This window comes from Coregonus clupeaformis, chromosome 19 (assembly GCF_020615455.1).
Source record: "Coregonus clupeaformis isolate EN_2021a chromosome 19, ASM2061545v1, whole genome shotgun sequence".
In the NCBI taxonomy this organism is placed as follows: domain Eukaryota; kingdom Metazoa; phylum Chordata; class Actinopteri; order Salmoniformes; family Salmonidae; genus Coregonus; species Coregonus clupeaformis.
In genome coordinates, this window is record NC_059210.1 from 55,205,623 (window position 1) to 55,227,905 (window position 22,283).

General features: G+C 43.0%; 1 protein-coding gene across 1 annotated transcript in view; it reads right to left on the reverse strand.

Annotated features, from left to right (window-relative positions):
• Positions 1-20,713, reverse strand: part of LOC121532288 (EF-hand calcium-binding domain-containing protein 4B) — a 70,366-nt gene extending 49,653 nt beyond the window's left edge. The window contains exons 1-2 of the mRNA XM_041838142.2: positions 20,595-20,713; positions 2,460-2,743 (exon numbers count right to left, since the gene is read on the reverse strand). Of these exons, the coding sequence (XP_041694076.2) occupies positions 2,460-2,675 (216 nt within the window). The 5' untranslated portion in view covers positions 2,676-2,743; positions 20,595-20,713. The remainder of the gene's footprint in view (positions 1-2,459; positions 2,744-20,594) is intronic.
• Between the last annotated feature and the right edge of the window lie 1,570 nt (positions 20,714-22,283).

Below are 22,283 nucleotides of genomic sequence, written 5' to 3' on the forward strand. Positions count from 1 at the left end.
CTGCAGTACATTAAGGAAAACTTCCTAAATGCTGAACAACTGGCTGGTAGAATACATGCTTTTGACTATGGATACAATCAGCAGCGAAACCGTCCACCTAGAGTAAAGTTGTTTGATGGAAGTAATGATTTGGGGTTGAATGCTATACAGTCTTGGTGCTTATTACGTAATATGCCTTTGCTATTTGGTGATTTAATACAGTCAGATGACCAGCACTGGCATCTTCTACTTTTGCTTCTACACATTGTTAACATTGTATTTTCCCCAGTCCTTACAGAAGGCATGACCATTTACCTCAAACATTTAATCATTGATCATCATCAGCTCTTCAAGCAGTTGTTTCCTGCAATCAATCTCTTACCAAAGCATCACTTCATGATTCATTACCCTCGTAATATAAAAAACATCGGCCCAGTTCTGCACATGTGGTGCATGCGTTATGAAGCTAAACATAATTTTTTTAAGAAGCAATTAAAAAGCTTTAAAAATGTAACAAAAACATTAGCCAAAAAAGCACCAAAGTTGTATGGCAATGTATCGAGAGTCCTTTAGCAAGGAAAGATTAACTTTAGGTTCGGGGAAGATGGTAACACTTAGTGAGCTCAAAGAAGGTCCCGAGATTGCTTTAAAATGTGGGTCTGTATTGTCTACCAGTGTGTTTTCTGCCAAGTGGATCAAACATCATGGTACAGAGTACCGCCGTGACTTCATTATCTGTACTGAGGTAGCATTTGAGATGCCTGTATTTTGTAAAATCAAAATTATTGCTGTGAAAGATGACTGTGTATTGCTCTGTGGAAAACTGATGGAAACAGTGTGTTTTGATTACCATTACTATGCCTTTAAGGTCAGGATGCATCCAGACAGGGTTCAAAAGGTGATCAACATTACTGAACTGTGTTACTTTAAACCTTTTGATGTTCAAATGAAGTATGGAACGACAGATTCCTCCTTGTATGTTGTTCCCTATTGCCATTTTATGGAAACCTAAGGTCAATGTTTTAAAAAGGGATTTGTATTCTTAATATATTTTAGCCTGACATAGTTGAGCTGTTAATAAAAATTTGAAATGCATTATTTTGTGGTAAGTTGTGATTTTTACTCACTTAATGGAGTATTTGGTGTAATTTGACACTAAAAAAGTGTAAAATGAATACTGCTGAGATTTATTTCCGTGACACTATACGGTGTTAGAATTTGACTCTATTTGAGCTTGTTTTTCACTGCAAGATAGTCAATTATCAACACAATAGTGTGTAACATCAACACTTATCAGAGTTATTTTAACCTTGAGTGTCAACTCCATGCAGTGTTAAACTGGACTGGAATCAAACTCAATCAGAGTTGATTTGTTATTTTAGAAGAGTAAATGATTAACTCTTCCAAGGGTAATATTTACACTCTCCAGTGTTATTTAACCTTTAGTGTAAAATTAAAATAACACTATTCAGTGTAAGCGAGTGTTAAATTTTTACTCTATTTAGAGTTAATTTAACTCTAAAATGTTAACACTATGAAAAGAGTCAAATTAACACTATTTCAGGGTGGGACCATATACACTCAGAAATAGTGTTAAATTTAACTCTTTAAGTGTTACTTTAACACTTCAAAATTTACTGTGCATCCATTCTACTGAGAGACCCTCGTCACGGCGTGGGCTCACAAGTGCTCAATCAAAATAATACTCTGCCATGGATGAATGTGAGAGGCTTCTGGATCTGCACAATAATGCAGCTGAAGGAGATGTATGACAAAGCGTGGGTCTGCGTGGCTCTTCGCTGCCCGTAGGTGTTGTGGGTTCCTGGCACTCTTTTCACATGCTCTCCTGAATTAGAAAGATAGAGGCTATGTCCTCAGAAACATCTCTAATGAGCACACCACAGAGATATAGAAGTGTTCTAGCTAATTCTAAGGAGCACACACAGTCTCTGTCCTCCACGTGCAGCCTTATGAAATGACCAGATGTTGGTCTCCAAATCTAACATAAACGTCTATGGAAGATTTGTTGCAGTTGTTAATCATTTCCTCATTGTTTAATGTATGCTATTGTTACGAGCAGTCATTCAGATGCCCTTACAAAAGCCTGAATGATAACAATAATGAGATACGGGACCAGGTGTGTAGGCTAGGATACATCTAGAGAAATCCATCACAACTCCAACCAACCGACCACAACTCAGAATTATTTAGATCCTTCAGAGCGGCAAAACAACATTCAGCAGTTCAAAACACAACGGCCATGACTTATTGCACTGTAAAAATCTATATTAAAAGTCAGAGGTTTTAAATATTTGGTACTCTTGACATAATGACATAAAAGTAACATCTACACATGACTAGGTAACTACACAGTAGGGATTGGAACATACATAATGCACATCTGGTGTAGCCTAAACATTTCAATAACTTCCCATGAGAAGATTCTGTCAGACTCAGTGATCCCATATAGGTGATCTTACCTGCATGTCCCGGCGGGTGATGAAGCCCTTGTCCTCAATGTCACAGATCTGGAAGAAGTCATGGGTCTTCTCCAGCATGGTGAGGTGTCCTCTATACCTCTCGCTGCCTCCAGTCTCACAGTCCTTCCAGTCACACTCCGCTGGGCTCTCCTCCCTGACCCCGTGCCGAGGAGCGCTCCTGGAACTCACTTTGGGGGTACTGGTGAAAGCTGCCATGGTGTGTGGTGTGGCTCCGCTCTCTCTCTCTCCCCCTACTCCTTCACATGGGTCAGGTGCACTTAGGTCTAGACGGGGATTGAGAGAAGAGACCCAGAGTAGAGATGCAGGTTCAGGCTGCAGCACATCAGAGGCTCTCAGCAGCGATGTCACTGCTTGTTATCTCTTAGCAACCGCCTCTTTAATTAGTAGATGAAGCCCAGTCTGAGAGAGAGACAGGAAGGAAGCAAATGTAAAATAGATCCCTTTAGATAGCCCTCTCTGAATGAAGGAGCATGTCAGACTATTGTCTTTCTATACATAGCATTTTTTGTTGCTCATTTTCTCTGGATAACATAACCTAGGTCTTATTACAATAGAATGACATGTAGCCTAATAATTTGTGATGAGGGCAAGAAAATCGATACAGTTACATATCGGGATATTATTTTTGACGACATATCGTATCTTATCATTTTGACAAAATCACAATATTATTTTTGCTCTAGTTGGCTGTACCGGCACCTAAAATCCAGTATTTTTCCTTCATAGCTTGCTCTCCATCTTCTTTTTAAATAGGGAGCCAATTGGTTTTCAGCACTTTTATTTCCATGACTGATCAAAACTCATTTTCTCATGCTCTCTCGTCTCTCTGCAGCAGACATATGGTGAGCAATATGTTTGGAACATCGAATCGGAATAAAATCACAGTATCGAATCGCAATACATATAGAATTGTTAGAATCGCAATACATATTGTATTGGCACCTATGTAGCGTGATAATATCGTATGGTGAGGTCCCTGGCAATTCCCATTCCTACTAACAATGTAAAAAACATACAGTACAACACGTCTAGAAGGAGTGATGCAAAGCTCAAAAGGAGAGAGTTAGCCTACTTGAATACAATTTGAACACATCAACTTAGAATGGTTTCTAAAGAGAAGTGACCATAAACAGTGAAGACAAACAGCTTAAACATAGGTTACCTACTGGGACAAAGAGGAGCAAAGAGATACGTGTGTACATACATATTAATTATAGAAACCCATTCAGTAAATTCACAGAGCAGATGGCCGATGTTACAAGTATGAGCTTAGCTTAGGAAGTATCATGTTCTCTCTCTCACAGTAGATCAAACAAAACAATTAGGCTGGCACTAGGCTTGGCCAATTCTTACTGGTTTCTCAGGGTAAAGAGGCTAACAGGAAAGAGACTTATTATTCTGAATTAAGCATCCAGTCCACAGAGGCAAAAGCCTCAAATGCTACTGAATTCTTACAGAACAGTATCATGCAATGCATTAACATAGGACATTGTTGAACACTCAATCCATGTGTTGTGCATCCACACAAGACTACATTACTGCTGTTCTTTTGGTACGGTACACATCAAGACCACAGCAAGTATGAGTGATGGGATTGATGATGGGCGACAAGTTGAGCCAGAGTTGGAGGAGTACTTTGGCCTGTCTGGAAGGTCCGTTCTTGGAAATATTGACTGGTAAAGCCACACGGTGGTTAGTGGTTAGGCCTACATGGGCTCCTGTGTGCACTGGTATGGAAGACTGCCTTCAAGGGGCTGTCCCCCTAGCCCGTAGGCTGCAGGCTGACTCACTGCAGGGCAGGCAGAGAACACACATGTATGCAGTCAGAGACACAAACACACAAACACACACGCTCCCTATTCTTCCTCATGCTCAAACTAATCTCGGATGCTCCGCATCAGAATTTTGGGATGGTTATTTTGTTGACAAAAAATAGCACACTCCAAAGTAAGGGAACACCCTGTCGGCTAAACCCTGAAAGCTGAACCAGGACGAGATCCTCAACACTATTAATGATCCAATTTGATCCAATCACTTGATTGTGCATTCCACTCTAAAGCACTGAAGTTGCACTGTTTTTTTATATTTATTTTTTACAAAGGACCAGTAATCCTACCACTTTTTATTTGACACAACACAACTACCCTGTTGCCTAGGCCAGGGGTTTTCAAACCTCTCCTCTGGGACCCCCAGCCGTTCCATGAATTGTAACTATTGCACTGCTAGCACACCTGATTCAACTTGTCAACAAATCATCAAGCCCTTGACAAGGTGAATCAGGTAAGCTAGTTCAGGGCTACAACAAAATGGTGAACCACTGGCCAATAGGCTATCATGAATAGGCCTAATCAGTTTATGAGCTTGACCGAGAATCTCATTATCCTGGATGCATCTCGAGCCAGGGATCGGACCAGTCTCAAAGACAATATTTTACACTTTGAAGTTGAACACTGTGATGAGAACTTATGTAATAGGCTGATAACAATCCACACGGCATGATGACACATCGCCAACTCAAACACATAGGCTATTTATAATGCAATGAATGACACATGGCACACCCACTGTTGAATGCAAACAGAAACCTGTACATCTTAACTATGAGTCTATGACCTACAATGTCAGTTAATGAGAGAAGTAGAACAGAGTAGCCTAGGCCTAGTGCAGTTTCCATAACAATTGCATTTGAAACAGAGGCTACATCTCAATGTAAGCTATTGGCTTGTTTCAATGGTCAACTTAAGAAGATAACCTGCTGTACTACTTTGCATACAGTTAGCTGACTTATCTTCCAAGTTCAACAAAATAGCTACAGCAACCAGCCTGTACTAGTTTAAAAAAAAGTCAAAGGGTTACTGGATTGTGGAAACAGGATAAATGTATACTAAATGTGATAACAAACAGAGCATTATTCTGCCTCCTACCACGCCAATTCATACACCAGGAGTGTGTGTGAGTGGAATACTTTAGATATTGTTTTTGTATACAGTACCAGTCAAAAGTTTGGACACACCTACTCATTCCAGGGTTTTTCTTTATTTTTACTATTTTCTATATTGTAGAATAATAGTGAAGACATCACAACTATGAAATAACAAATATGGAATCATGTAGTCACCAAAAAAGTGTTAAATCAAAATCTATTTTATATTTGAGATTCTTCAACGTAGCCACACTTTGCCTTGATGACAGATTTGCACACTCATGGCATTCTCTCAACAAGCTTCACATGGAATGCTTTTCCAACAGTCTTGAAGAAGTTCACACATATGATGAGCACTTTTCCTTCACTCTGCCGTCCAACTCATCCCAAACCGTCTCAAGTGTCACCAATTGTCACCAGCAAAGCACCCCCACACCATTTTTAATTTTTTTATTTTATTTCACCTTTATTTAACCAGGTAAGCCAGTTGAGAACAAGTTCTCATTTACAACTGCGACCTGGCCAAGATAAAGCAAAGCAGTGCGATAAAAACAACAACACAGAGTTACATATGGGGTAAAAAAACAAAGTCAAAAAATACAACAGAAAATATATATACAGTGTGTGCAAATGTAGCAAGTTATAATAAATAGGCTATAGTGCAAAATAATTACAATTAGTATTAACACTGGAATGCTAGATGTGCAAGAGATTATGTGCAAATAGAGATACTGGGGGTGCAAAAAGAGCAAAATAAATAACAATATAGGGATGAGGTAGTTGGGTGGGCTAATTTCAGATGGGCTGTGTACAGGTGCAGTGATCGGTAAGGTGCTCTGACAACTGATGCTTAAAGTTAATTGAGGGAGATAAGAGTCTCCAGCTTCAGAGATTTTTGCAATTCGTTCCAGTCATTGGCAGCAGAGAACTGGAAGGAATGGCGGCCAAAGGAGGTGTTGGCTTTGGGGATGACCAGTGAGATATACCTGCTGGAGCGCAGACTACGGGTGGGTGCTACTATGGTGACCAATGAGCTAAGATAAGGCGGGGATTTGCCTAGCAGTGATTTATAGATGGCCTGGAGCCAGTGGGTTTGACGACGAACATGTAGTGAGGACCAGCCAACAAGAGCGTACAGGTCACAGTGGTGGGTAGTGTTTGGGGCTTTGGAGACAAAACGAATGTCACTGTGATAGACTACATCCAATTTGCTGAGTAGAGTGTTGGAGGCTATTTTGTAAATGACATCGCCGAAGTCAAGGATCGGTAGGATAGTCAGTTTTACGAGGGCATGTTTGGCAGCATGAATGAAGGAGGCTTTGTTGCGAAATAGGAAGCCGATTCTAGATTTAACTTTGGATTGGAGATTCTTAATGTGAGTCTGGAAGGAGAGTTTACAGTCTAACCAGACACCTAGGTATTTGTAGTTGTCCACATACTCTAGGTCAGACCCGTCGAGAATAGTGATTCTAGTCGGGTGGGCGGGTGCCAGCAGCTTTCGATTGAAGAGCATGCATTTAGTTTTACAAGTGTTTAAGAGCAGTTGGAGGCTACTGAAGGAGTGTTGTATGGCATTGAAGCTCGTTTGGAGGTTTGTTAACACAGTGTCCAATGAAGGGCCAGATGTATACAAAATGGTGTCGTCTGCGTAGAGGTGGATCTGAGAGTCACCAGCAGCAAGAGCGACATCATTGATATACACAGAGAAAAGAGTCGGCCCAAGAATTGAACCCTGTGGCGCCCCCATAGAGACTGCCATAGGTCCAGACAACAGGCCCTCCGATTTGACACATTGAACTCTATCTGAGAAGTAGTTGGTGAACCAGGCGAGGCAGTCATTTGAGAAACGAAGGCTATTTAGTCTGCCAATAAGAATGCGGTGGTTGACAGAGTCGAAAGCCTTGGCCAGGTCGATGAAGACGGCTGCACAGTACTGTCTATTATCGATCGCGGTTATAATATCATTTAGGACCTTGAGCGTGGCTGAAGTGCACCCATGACCAGCTCGGAAACCGGATTGCATAGCGGAGAAGGTACGGTGGGATTCGAAACGGTCGGTGATCTGTTTGTTAACTTGGCTTTCAAATACTTTCGAAAGGCAGGGCAGGATGGATATAGGTCTGTAACAGTTTGGATCTAGAGTGTCACCCCCTTTGAAGAGGGGGATGACCGCGGCAGCTTTCCAATCTCTGGGGATCTTAGACGTTATGAAAGAGAGGTTGAACAGGATAGTAATAGGGGTTGCGACAATTTCGGCGGCTAGTTTTAGAAAGAAAGGGTCCAGATTGTCTAGCCCAGCTGATTTGTAGGGGTCCAGATTTTGCAGCTCTTTCAGAACATCAGCTGTCTGAATTTGTGTGAAGGAGAAGCGGGGGGGCATGGGCAAGTTGCAGCGGAGGGTGCAAAGTTGGTGGCCGGGGTAGTGGTAGTCAGGTGGAAAGCATGGCCAGCCGTAGCAAAATGCTTGTTGAAATTCTCGATTATTGTAGATTTATCGGTGGTGATAGTGTTTCCTAGCCTCAGTGCAGTGGGCAGCTGGGAGGAAGTGCTCTTATTCTCCGTGGACTTTACAGTGTCCCAAAACTTTTTGGAGTTAGTGCTACAGGATGCAAATTTATGTTTGAAAAAGTTAGCCTTTGCTTTCCTGACTGCTTGTGTATATTGGTTCCTAACTTCCCTGAAAAGTTGCATATCGCGGGGGCTATTTGATGCTAATGCAGTACGCCACAGGATGTTTTTGTGCTGGTCAAGGGCAGTCAAGTCTGAGGAGAACCAGGGGCTATATCTGTTCTTAGTTCTGTATTTTTTGAATGGGGCATGTTTATTTAAGATTGAGAGGAAATTACTTTTAAAGAACAACCAGGTATCCTCTACTGACAGAATGAGATCTATATCCATCCAGGATACCTGGGCCAGGTCAATTAGGAAGGCCTGCTCGCTAAAGTGTTTTAGGGAGCGTTTGACAGTGATGAGGGGTAGTCGTTTGACCGCGGACCCGTTACGGACGCAGGCAATAAGGCAGTGATCGCTGAGATCCTGGTTGAAGACAGCGGAGGTGTATTTAGAGGGTAAATTAGTCAGGATGATATCTATGAGGGTACCCATGTTTACGGATTTAGGGTTGTACCTGGTAGTTTCGTTGATAATTTGTGTGAGATTGAGGGCATCTAGTTTGGATTTTAGGATGGCCGGGGTATTAAGCATATCCCAATTTAGGTCACCAAGCAGTACGAACTCTGAGGATAAATGGGGGGCAATCAATTCACATATGGTGTCCAGTGCACAGCTGGGGGCTCAGGGGGGTCTGTAGCAAGCGGCAACAGTGAGAGACTTATTTCTGGAAAGGTGGATTTTTAGAAGTAGAAGCTCAAACTGTTTGGGCACAGACCTGGATAGTATGATAGAGCTCTGCAGGCTCTCTCTACAGTAGATTGCAACTCCACCCCCTTTGGCAGTTCTATCTAGACGGAAAATGTTATAGTTGGGGATGGACATTTCAGAATTTTTGGTGGCCTTCCTAAGCCAGGATTCAGACACTGCTAGAACATCAGCGTTGGCGGAGTGTGCTAACGCAGTGAATAACTCAAACTTAGGAAGTAGACTTCTGATATTAACATGCAAGAAACCAAGGCTTTTGCGATTACAGAAGTCAACAAATGATAGCGCCTGGGGAGTAGGAGTGATACTGAGGGCTGCCAGGCCTGGGTTAGCCTCTACATCACCAGAGGAACAGAGGAGGACTAGAATAAGGATACGGCTAAAGGCTTTAAGAACTGGTCTTCTAGTGCGTTGGGTACATAGAATAAAGGGGGCAGATTTCCGGGCGTTGTAGAAAAGATTCAGGGCATTATGTACAGACAAGGATATGGAAGGATATGAGTAAAGTGGAGGTAAACCTAAGCGTTGGGTAACAATGAAAGAGATAGCATCACTGGAGGCACCGATTGAGTCGGTCTCTGCGTGTATGGGGGGTGGGACAAAGGAGCTATCTAAGGCAGGTTTAGCTGGGCTGGGGGATCTACAGTGAAATAGTACAATTAGAAATAACCGAAACAGCAATAAGCAAACCATATTGACATGGGAGAGAGGCATAAAGCAATCACAGGTGTAATTTGAGAGAGCTAAGACAACAGCTGGTAATGACGACACAGTTTGGGCTGAGGCTAAACAAACAGGATGCGGTACCGTAAAAAGGAACAGTCCAGCAGGCATCAGCTGTATAGCGGAGTTATCATAAGGTCCGGTGAACAGCAATAGGATAGTTCGGAGGTAGTTCGGGGGCTGCTAAAGCACTAGCGAGCAAGAGGCCACGGCTAGCGTGTGCTAGCGGGCCGGGGCTAGCAGATGGAATCTTCGTGGTCGACGTCGTAATGGGAAGCCTGTTGTAACCACATCAGACGATTTCGTCGGCAGACCAGTCGTGTAGGATCGGCGGGGCTCCGTGTCAACACTAGGTGGTCCCGTCCGGTTGACAGAGAGGTAGATAGCCGGGAGATGGGCCTAGCTCAGGATGATTAGCCAAACCACAACGTGCATTTTGTTGCAGCTAGCTGGTAGCGATAAATCCGGAGTTAAAGGTCCAGTGATTCCGGCAGAAAAACTGATATGTTCTGGGTCGATAACGCGCTGTGCAGACAGTGCAGACTGGCCGAATAATAGTCCAGGCTAGAGCTGGCTGGTAGGTGGTGCAGGCCACAGACAATGGTGAAAAACCGCTTACGATAGCTAATAGCAAGTAGCTAGTTAGCTGGCTACTCCCGTCCGGTAGACCGAGAGGTAGATAGCCGGGATATGGGCCTGGCTCTAGGCTAGCTCGAGGCTAACTGGTGCTTGCATCGGGGGCAGTGGTGATTAGCCAAACAGCAACATCTATTCGGTTGCGGCTAGCTAGTTGCGATCCGGTGATTAATGTCCAGTGATTAAATTATTCCGGCAGATAAGTTCTGGGTGAAATACCGCTAACTGTGGCTAATAGCAAGTAGCTAGTTAGCTGGCTAGCTAGTTTCAACTGGAGATTCTAGATAAAAGGTAAGTCAATAATAGAATCCGTTCCACATTGAGTGAGGCGGGTTGCAGGAAAGTATATTTTGTAGAAGGATGAAAAGTCTGATAGGGAAATATGTACGAAAAATAAAAAAATAAACAGGGTATTTACAGACACACGACCAAAACAGGACTGCACTACTACGCCATCTTGGATGAGGAGCATAGCACCTCCTCCTCCATGCTTTACGGTGGGAAATACACATGCGGAGATCATCCGTTGACCCACACCGCGGCTCACAAGACACCACAGTTGGAACCAAAAATCTCCAATTTGGACTCCAGACCAAAGGACACATTTCCACCAGTCTAATGTCCATTGCTCGTGTTTCTTGGCCCAAGCAGGTCTCTTCTTTTTATTGGTGTCCTTTAGTAGTGGTTTCTTTGCAGCAATGACCATGAAGGCCTGATTCACACAGTCCCCTCTGAACAGTTGATGTTGAGATGAGTCTGTCACTTGAACTCTGTGAAGCATTTATTTGTGCTGCAATATCTGACACTGGTACAGTGGCTTGCGAAAGTATTCACCCCCCTTGGCATTTTTCTTATTTTGTTGCCTTACAACCTGGAATTAAAATGGATTTTTTGGGGGGGTTGTATCATTTGATTTACACAACATGCCTACCACTTTGAAGATGAAAAATATGTTTTATTGTGAAACAAACAAGAAATAAGACAAAAAAACAGAAAACTTGCGCGTGCATAACAATTCACCCCCCCAAAGTCAATACTTTGTAGAGCCACCTTTTGCAGCAATTACAGCTGCAAGTCTCTTGGGGTATGTCTCTATAAGCTTGGCACATCTAGCCACTGGGATTTTTGCCCATTCTTCAAGGCAAAACTGCTCCAGCTCCTTCAAGTTGGATGGGTTCCGCTGGTGTACAGCAATCTTTAAGTCATACCACAGATTCTCAATTGGATTGAGGTCTGGGCATTGACTAGGCCATTCCAAGACATTTCAATGTTTCCCCTTAAACCATTAAAGTGTTGCTTTAGCAGTATGCTTAGGGTCATTGTCCTGCTGGAAGGTGAACCTCCGTCCCAGTCTCAAATCTCTGGAAGACTGAAACAGGTTTCCCTCAAGAATTTCCCTGTATTTAGCGCCATCCAGCATTCCTTCAATTCTGACTAGTTTCCCAGTCCTTGCCGATGAAAAACATCCCCACAGCATCATGCTGCCACCACCATGCTTCACTGTGGGGATGGTGTTCTTGTGGTGATGAGAGGTGTTGGGTTTGCGCCAGACATAGCGTTTTCATTGATGGCCAAAAAGCTCAATTTTAGTCTCATCTGACCAGAGTACCTTCTGCCATATGTTTGGGGAGTCTCCTACATGCCTTTAGGCGAACACCAAATGTGTTTGCTTATTTTTTTTCTTAAAGCAATGGCTTTTTTCTGGCCACTCTTCCGTAAAGCTCAGCTCTGTGGAGTGTACGGCTTAAAGTGGTCCTATGGACAGATAATCCAATCTCCGCTGTGGAGCTTTGCATCTCCTTCAGGGTTATCTTTGGTCTCTTTGTTGCCTCTCTGATTAATGCCCTCCTTGCCTGGTCCGTGAGTTTTGGTGGGCGGCCCTCTCTTGGCAGGTTTGTTGTGGTGCCATATTCTTTCAATTTTTTAATAATAGATTTAATGGTGCTCCGTGGGATGTTCAAAGTTTCTGATATTTTTTTTATAACCCAACCCTGATCTGTACTTCTCCACAACTTTGTCCCTGACCTGTTTGGAGAGCTCCTTCCTGGTGCTGATTGCTTGGTGGTGCCCCTTGCTTAGTGGTGTTGCAGACTCTGGGGCCTTTCAGAACTGGTGTATACAGTGCTATGAAAAAGTATTTGCCCCCTTTCTAATTTTCTCTACTTTTGCATATTTGTGATACTGAATGTTATCAGATCTTCAACCAAAACATAATATTAGATAAAGGGAACATAAGTGAACAACTAACACAACAATTACATATTTATTTCATTTATTTAATAAACAAAGTTATGCAACACCCAATTCCCCTGTGTGAAAAAGTAATTGCCCCCTTACACTCAATAACTGGTTGTGCTACCTTTAGCTGCAATGACTCCAACCAAATGCTTCCTGTAGTTGTTGATCAGTCTCTCACGTCGCTGTGGAGGAATTTTGGCCCACTCTTCCATGCAGAACTGCTTTAACTCAGTGACGTGTGGGTTTTCAAGCATGAACTGCTCGTTTCAAGTCCTGCCACAACATCTCAATTGGGATTAGGTCTGAACTTTGACTAGGCCATTCCAAAACTTCCAATTTGTTGCTTTTTAGCAATTTTCATGTAGACTTGATTGTGTGTTTTGGATCATTGTCTTGCTGCATGACCCAGCTGCGCTTCAGCTTCAGCTCACAGACAGATGGTCTGACATTCTTCTGTAGAATTCTCTGATACAGATCAGAATTCATGGTTCCTTCTATTAAGGCAAGTCATCCAGGTCCTGAGGCTGCAAAGCATCCCCAAACCATCACACCACCACCACCACCATGCTTGACCTTTGGTATGATGTTCTTACTGTGGAATGCAGTGTTTGGTTTTCGCCAGGCATAATGGGACCCATCTCGTCCAAAAAGTTGACTCAAGTTTGCCAAAAAGCACCTGGATGATCATCAAGACTCTTGGAAGAACGTTCTATGGACAGATGATTCAAAAGTATAACTTCTTGGACGACATGGTTCCAGTAATGCCTGGCGAAAACCAAACTCTGCATACTACATTATTCCATATGTGTTATTTAATAGTTTTGATGTCTTCACTATTATTCTACAATGTAGAAAATAGTAAAAATAAAGAAAAACCCTTGAATGAGTAGGTGTGTCCAAACGTTTGACTGGTACTGTATATATATATATATATATATATATATATATATATATATATATATATATATATATATATATATATATAAGGCATGCACACCATCCACGGCTTCAGAATATATTTTATTTTATTTAACTAGGCAAGTCAGTTAAGAACAAATTCTTATTTACAATGCCTAACAAAAGGCGGGACAAAACACACATCACGACAAGAGAGACACCACAACACTAAATAAAGAGAGACCTAAGACAACAACATAGCATGGCAGCAACACATGACAACACAGCACGGTAGCAACAAAACATGACAACAACATGGCAGCAGCACGATATGGTAGCAGCACAAAACATGGTACAAACATTATTGGGCACAGACAACAGCACAAAGGCAAGAAGGTAGAGACAACAATACATCACGCGAAGCAGCCACAACTCTCAGTAAGAGTGTCCATGATTGAGTCTTTGAATGAAGAGATGGAGATAAAACTGTCCAGTTTGAGTGTTTTTTGCAGCTCGTTCCAGTCGCTAGCTGCAGCTAACTGAAAAGAGGAGCGACCCAGGGATGTGTATGCTTTGGGGACCTTTAACAGAATGTGACTGGCAGACCGGGTGTTGTATGTGGAGGTTGAGGGCTGCAGTAGGTATCTCAGATAGGGGGGAGTGAGGCCTAAGAGGGTTTTATATATAAGCATCAACCAGTGGGTCTTGCGACGGGTATACAGAGATGACCAGTTTACAGAGGAATATAGAATGCAATGATGTGTCCTATAAGGAGCATTGGTGGCAAATCTGATGGCCGAATGGTAGAGAACATCTAGCCGCTTGAGAGCACCCTTACCTGCCGATCTATAAATTACATCTCCGTAATCTAGCATGGGTAGGATGGTCATCTGAATCAGGGTTAGTTTGGCAGCTGGGGTGAAAGAGGAGCGATTATGATTGAGGAAACCAAGTCTAGATTCAACCTTAGCCTGCAGCTTTGATATGTGCTGAGAGAAGGACAGTGTACCGTCTAGCCATACTCCCAAGTACTTGTATGAGGTGACTACCCCAAGCTCTAAACCCTCAGAGGTAGTAATCACACCGGTGGGGAGAGGGGCATTCTTCTTACCAAACCACATGACCTTTGTTTTGGAGGTGTTCAGAACAAGGTTAAGGGCAGGGAAAGCTTGTTGGACACTAAGAAAGCTTTGTTGTAGAGCGTTTAACACAAAATCCGTGTAGGGGCCAGCTGAGTATAAGACTGTATCATCTGCATATAAATGGATGAGAGAGCTTCCTACTGCCTGAGCTATGTTGTTGATGGAAATTGAGAAGAGCGTGGGGTCTAGGATCGAGCCTTGGGGTACTCCCTTGGTGACAGGCAGTGGCTGAGACAGCAGATTATTATATTACTCGCTAATGTTCAGTCTCTGGACAATAAAGTAGACGAGCTCAGGGCGAGGATCTCCTTCCAGAGAAACATCAGGGACTGTAACATACTCTTTCACGGAATCATGGCTCTCTCGGGATATACTGTCCATACAGCCAGCTGGGATCTCAGTTCATCGTGCAGACAGGAATAAAGAACTCTCCGGGAAGAACAAAGGTGGTGGTGTATGTTTCATGATTAACTACTCATGGTGTGATTGTGATAACATACAGAAACTCAATACATTTTATTCACCCGACCTAGAATACCTCACAATAAAATGCTGACCGTATTAGCTCCCAAAATAATTATCTTCGGTTATAGTCACAGCCGTGTATATTCCCCCTCAAGCCGATACCACGACGGCCCTCAAGGAACTACACTGGACTTTATGCAAACTGGAAACCACATACCCTGAGGCCGCATTTATTGTAGCTGGGGATTTTAACAATGCAAATCAGATCACGACTCCATTTTGCTCCTCCCTTCCTATAGGCAGAAACTCAAACAGGAAGTACCCGTGCTAAGGTCTATTCAGCGCTGGTCTGACCAATCAGAATCCATGCTTCAAGATTGTTTTGATCACTCGGACTGGGATATGTTCCCTGTAGCCTCTGAGAATAACATTGACGTATATATACCCACACGGTGACTGAGTACATCAGGAAGTGTATAGGGGATGTTGTTCCCACGGTGACTATTAAAACGTACCCAAACCAGAAACCGTGGATAGATGGCAGCGTTCGCGCATAACTGAAAGAGCGAACCACCGCAAGGTGACTAGGAATATGGTCGAATACAAACAGTGTAGTTATTCTCTCCGTAAGGCAATCAAACAGGCAAAACTTCAGTACAGAGACAATGCTGTTCATTGACTATAGCTCAGCCTTCAACATTATAGTACCCTCCAAGCTCATCATTAAGCTCGGGGCCCTGGATCTGAACCCCGCCCTGTGCAACTGGGTCTTGGACATCCTGAAGGGCCACCCCCAGGTGTTGATGGTAGGAAACAACACCTTCACTTCGCTGATGCTCAACACAGGGGCCCCACAAGGGTGTGTGCTCAGCCCCCTCCTGTACTCCCTGTTCACCCATGACTGCAAGGCCACGCACGGCTCCAACTCAATCATCAAGTTTGCAGACGACACAACAGTAGTAGGACTGATTACCAACAATGACGAGACAGTCTACAGGGAGGAGGTGAGGGCACTGGCAGAGTGATGCCAGGAAAATAACCTCTCCCTCACCACCCTCTGGAGAGCATCCTGTCGGGCTGTATTACCGGCTGGTACGGCAACTGCACTGCCCGCAACCGCAGGGCTCTCCAGAGGGTGGTGCGGTCTGCCCAACGCATCTCCTGGGGCACACTGCATGTCCTCCAGGACACCTACAGCACCCAATGTCACAGGAAGGCCAAAAAGATAATCAAGGACATCAACCATCCGAGCCATGGCCTGTTCACCACGCTATCATCCAGAAGGCAAAGTCAGTACAGGTGCATCAAAGCTGGGACCGAGAGACTGAAAAACAGCTTCTATCTCAAGGCCATCAGACTGTTAAATAGCCATCACTAGCCGGCTACCACCCGGTTACTCAACCCTGCACCTTAGAGGCTGCTGGCCTATATACATAGACATGGAACCACTGGCCACTTTAATAATGTTTACATGCTTCTTTACTCATCTCATATGTACACTGCCATTCAAAAGTTTGGGGTCACTTAGAAATGTCCTTGTTTTCGAAAGAAAAATCACTTTTTTTGTCCATTAAAATAACATCAAATTGATCAGAAATACAGTGTAGACATTGTAAATGTTGTAAATGGCTATTGTAGCTGGAAACTGCTGATTTTTAATGGAATATCTACATAGGCGTACAGAGGCCCATTATCAGCAACCATCAGTCCTCTGTTCCAATGGCTCCCTTTTGCAATTATGTTAGCACAACTGAAAACTGTTGTGCTGATTAAAGAAGCAATAAAACTGGCCTTCTTGTGACTAGTTGAGTATCTGGAGCATCAGCAATTGTGGGTTCGATTACAGGCTCAAAATGGCCAGAAACAAAGAACTTTCTTCTGAAACTTGTCAGTCTATTCCTGTTCTGAGAAATGAAGGCTATTCCATGCGAGAAATTTCCAAGAAACTGAAGACAACGCTGTGTACTACTCCCTTCACAGAACAGCGCAAACTGGCTCTAACCAGAATAGAAAGGGAGTGGGAGGCCCCGGTGCACAACTGAGCAAGAGGACAAATACATTAGAGTGTTTAGTTTGAGAAACAGACGCCTCACAGGTCCTCAACTGGCAGCTTCATTAAATACACTGCTCAAAAAAATTAAGGGAACACTAAAATAACACATCCTAGATCTGAATGAATGAAATATTCTTATTAAATACTTTTTTCTTTACATAGTTGAATGTGCTGACAACAAAATCACACAAAAATGATCAATGGAAATCAAATGTATCAACCCATGGAGGTCTGGATTTGGAGTCACCCTCAAAATTAAAGTGGAAAAACACACTACAGGCTGATCCAACTTTGATGTAATGTCCTTAAAACAAGACAAAATGAGGCTCAGTAGTGTGTGTGGCCTCCACGTGCCTGTATGACCTCCCTACAACGCCTGGGCATGTTCCTGATGAGGTGGCAGATGGTCTCCTGAGGGATCTCCTCCCAGACCTGGACTAAAGCATCCGCCAACTCCTGGACAGTCTGTGGTGCAACGTGGCGTTGGTGGATGGAGCGAGACATGATGTCCCAGATGTGCTCAATTGGATTCAGGTCTGGAGAACAGGCGGGCCAGTCCATAGCATCAATGCCTTCCTATTGCAGGAACTGCTGACACACTCCAGCCACATGAGGTCTAGCATTGTCTTGCATTAGGAGGAACCCAGGGCCAACCGCACCAGCATATGGTCTCACAAGGGGTCTGAGGATCTCATCTCGGTACCTAATGGCAGTCAGGCTACCTCTGGCGACCACATGGAGGGCTGTGCGGCCCCCCAAAGAAATGCCACCCCACACCATGACTGACCCACCGCCAAACCGGTCATGCTGGAGGATGTTGCAGGCAGCAGAACGTTCTCCACGGCGTCTCCAGACTCTGTCACGTCTGTCACATGTGCTCAGTGTGAACCTGCTTTCATCTGTGAAGAGCACAGGGCGCCAGTGGCGAATTTGCCAATCTTGGTGTTCTCTGGCAAATGCCAAACGTCCTGCACGGTGTTGGGCTGTAAGCACAACCCCCCACCTGTGGACGTCGGGCCCTCATACCACCCTCATGGAGTCTGTTTCTGACCGTTTGAGCAGACACATGCACATTTGTGGCCTGCTGGAGTTTGCAGGGCTCTGGCAGTGCTCCTCCTGCTCCTCCTTGCACAAAGGCAGAGGTAGCAGTCCTGCTGCTGGGTTGTTGCCCTCCTACGGCCTCCTCCACGTCTCCTGATGTACTGGCCTGTCTCCTGGTAGCGCCTCCATGCTCTGGACACTACGCTGACAGACACAGCAAACCTTCTTGCCACAGCTCGCACTAATGTGCCATCCTGGATGAGCTGCACTACCTGAGCCACTTGTGTGGGTTGTAGACTCCGTCTCATGCTACCACTAGAGTGAAAGCACCGCCAGCATTCAAAAGTGACCAAAACATCAGCCAGGAAGCATAGGAACTGAGAAGTGGTCTGTGGTCACCACCTGCAAAACCAGTCCTTTATTGGGGGTGTCTTGCTAATTGCCTATAATTCCCACCTGTTGTCTATTCCATTTGCACAGCAGCATGTGAAATGTATTGTCAATCAGTGTTGCTTCCTAAGTGGACAGTTTGATTTCACAGAAGTGTGATTGACTTGGAGTTACATTGTGTTGTTTAAGTGTTCCCTTTATTTTTTTGAGCAGTGTAGTACCCGCAAAACACCAGTCTCAACGTCAACAGTGAAGAGGCAACTCTGGGATGCTGACCTTCTAGGCAGAGTTGCAAAGAAAAAGCCATATCTCAGACTGGCCAATAAAAAGAAAAGATTAAGATAGGCAGTCTGAGATATTGCTTTTTCTTTGCAACTCTGCCTAGGTCAGCATCCCGGAGTTCAGTTTCTTGGCAATTTCTCGAATGGAATAGCCTTCATTTCTCAGAACAAGAATAGACTGACGAGTTTCAGAAGAAAGTTATTTGTTTCTGCCCATTTTGAGCCTGTAATCGAACCCACAATTGCTGATGCTCCAAATACTCAACTAGTCTCAAGAAGGCCATTTTTGTTGCTTCTTTAATCAGCACAACAGTTTTCAGCTGTGCTAACATCATTGCAAAAGGGTTTTCTAATGATCAATTAGCCTTTTAAAATGTTAAACTTGGATTAGCAAACACAACGTGCCATTGGAACACAGGACTGATGGTTGCTAATAATGGGCCTCTGTACGCCTATGTAGATATTCCATTAAAAATCAGTTGTTTCCAGCTACAATAGCCGTTTACAACATTAACAATGTCTACACTGCATTTTTGATGAATTTGATGTTATTTTATTTCGAAAACAAGGACATTTCTAAGTGACCCCAAACTTTTGAACGGTAGTGTATATACTGTATTCTATTCTACAGTATTTGAGTCAATGCCACATTCCGACATTGCTCGTCCTAATATTTATATATTTCTTAATTCCATTATTTTACTTTTAGATTTGTGTATTGTTGTGAATTGTTAGATACTACTGCACTGTTGGAGCTAGGAACACAAGCATTTCGCTACACCCACAATAACATCTGCTAAATATGTGTATATGACCAATACAATTTGATTTGATTTGATTTTTGATATTGTACTAAATATAGTACAGGAACGTGAAGGGGTAAATACATTATAAGCAATCTTGTCCAAATACTTATGACACCTTCAAATTGGGGGACTAGATACATAAAGTGCTTTCATTTCTAAACTGCAAAAAATACCCTCAAATAAAAGGTGACATTCTGTACTGTCAGCTCATAAAACATTTGATCTCAAATACAAAATGCTGGAATATAGAGCCAAATAAAAAATGTTAGCTTCACTGTCAAAATAAATATGTAGGGGAGTGTAAGTAACTAGGTAAATGTGTGTGGTAACTAAACAGCATCCTGTCTTGATGTGTGACAATCTAGTTCTATCAGGCCGAGGCCATCAGTCCGTGGTTCCAGCACATCTTACCTGGTCAGAGGTTTTTCAAGTACACCAAGTCAGACAACTGGCAATTGAAACTCACTTCCTAGTTGAGGCCACTTCCCAATGCTGCTCTCAATTTAACCATTGTGGATAAATTATACTATTCTAAAGTATTGTAGTGCAATTGTCTAACAGGTATGCACTGCAATCTTGTGATGCAATGGCAAAGCAGTGTTGCAGGCTATATTATAAAACTAATGACAGGATGAAAAATTTGGTTCTGATCTGCATTTTCTAAAGATGTTGGCTAACTTTTTTAGTGGACTTAAGTGTGACCCATTGACCATTCATGTAGAAAATCCAACATATCCTGGCTGGCACAATGCCTAACACACCCTATGAGACAGACAGATAGCTAATCTTCAATTGCTTATTTTAACAGATCATCAAGCCAAGGCATGTGAAACATTCAGTTTACAACACCTGAAACAAATGTAACCAACACTTCCTGATCACGTCATACTTATAGGCGACGTAAGTGACTTTCGTTACTAAAATAGAAAATGTTCCTCCTCCCTAAGAAGAACATATTTCTATGTGTAAAGTAAAACCGCTGCCGCAATGAAAGAGTTGCCGACATAAAGTTAATATCAAGCCAGGGTGATAATCCGTCAAATCTTTCTGAAGTTAACGTTACCCGCCACTGTAGACAGCTGTCCACTCCAACTACCTAAAGTAGCCTAAAAAAGTAAGATAAAGTAATGTAATACGTTACCATGTGAAGGCACTAAAGATAGTCGTAGACGACTTCAAAAGTGTATCTTCGTCACAATTTGAACAAGCTGTATTTCATCTGTTTACAATGTAACAGTGGAGGAATTTCACTGAACTGCCTGCGGGGGAGGGACTTTGAAGAAAGCTGACAAGACTCGCGCATCGTCTGTACTTATAGTAATCTTTCCATGCAGAAGTTAAGTGGGTCAACCCGGGGGAACAGGTCGGAAATCCCCACGCCACAGCTGGACTTTCTCAAGACATAATGCAGTGTGCCAAATGTGGTTGAGACAAATAATTAATTAACTCCACTAACCAGAGAACAATAAATAAATTGACATTTGTTATTAGCCTAGCTAGGTCTTTTGAAATCATAATTAGGCCTTTACACTGTATCTCCAAATTAGACCATGACCTCTGATCTTGACGCATGACATTTGCAGCTGAATCCCATTCACAGCATAATTTCACAGAGAGCTATGACAACCCTGACAGTTTTCCACTTCAAAGCCATAGATACCTTTGAATTGCTTATTGCCATGGGCAATAATTCCTGCTGGCTTACTCTTCTCCGCAGTTGAGACAGTGCATTAGAAATGAAATAGTCTCTATGTTGATTATCAAAAAACCTAAGTATGTGGGGAAAAATAGAGACATTTAGGCCTACTCCATCTCAAAATAAGGAGAAAAGTCATTAACCAGAAAATTCTTGGAAAGAGGTTCCTGGCTTTTTCCCGTTTGTCAACTTCCCTCTTGGCTTGCAAAGATGCTTCATATGGGATGCGGATTCTTAGATGAAGGTGCCACCAAGTGGTGTCAAATGAAACAACACATCAATTTGATGGAACTTGATCAATGCATAGACATTGGTATAGTAGTGAGACCATGACAGAAAAGGCTACTGGTAATAAAAAAGGTGGGTTTTAATGTCACTCTCAGTTGTTTTTTACAGAATGGTATTTGTATGGTGACTGTACTCATCAGATCGGATCACAGGTATGAGAGTTGTAGTGTCAGCAATATTCAGATAAGGGCATTAGAGGAGCATGTACCATAGCTTGTAAAAAATGTATGTACACTGGTGCTTTCAAGAATGAAGTACAGAACAGTATGGTAAAACGGTGGCCCTAAGGGGCAAACTAGCTTTCAAAATAATAGACTGCGAAGTTTGGTAAAAGGCCCACAAAATATTTAAAAGACATTCAAAATATTTGAAAGACGTGCTAAATATTTCAAAGGGTTGCAAAATATTTCAAAGACCTGTGCAATATTTCAAAGGACAGCAAAATATATTGAATGCCCGCAAAACATTTCAAAGACCTGCAAAATATATCAAACACCAGCAAAATATTTCAAAGACATGCAAAATATTTCAAAGTCCAGCAAAATACACTGAGTGTAGAAAACATTAGGAACACCTTCCTAATATTGAGTTGCACCCCCTTTTGTCCTCAGAACAGCCTCAATTATTTGGGGCATGGACTCTACAAGGTGTCCACAGGGATGCTGGCCCATGTTGACTCCAATGTTTCAAACAGTTGTGTCAAGTTGGCTGGATGTCCTTTGGGTAGTGGACCATTCTTGATACACATGGGAAACTGTTGGAAAAACCCAGCAGTGCTGCAGTTCTTGACACACTCAAACCGGTGCGCCTAGCACCCATTCACCCTATGAATGGCACACATACACA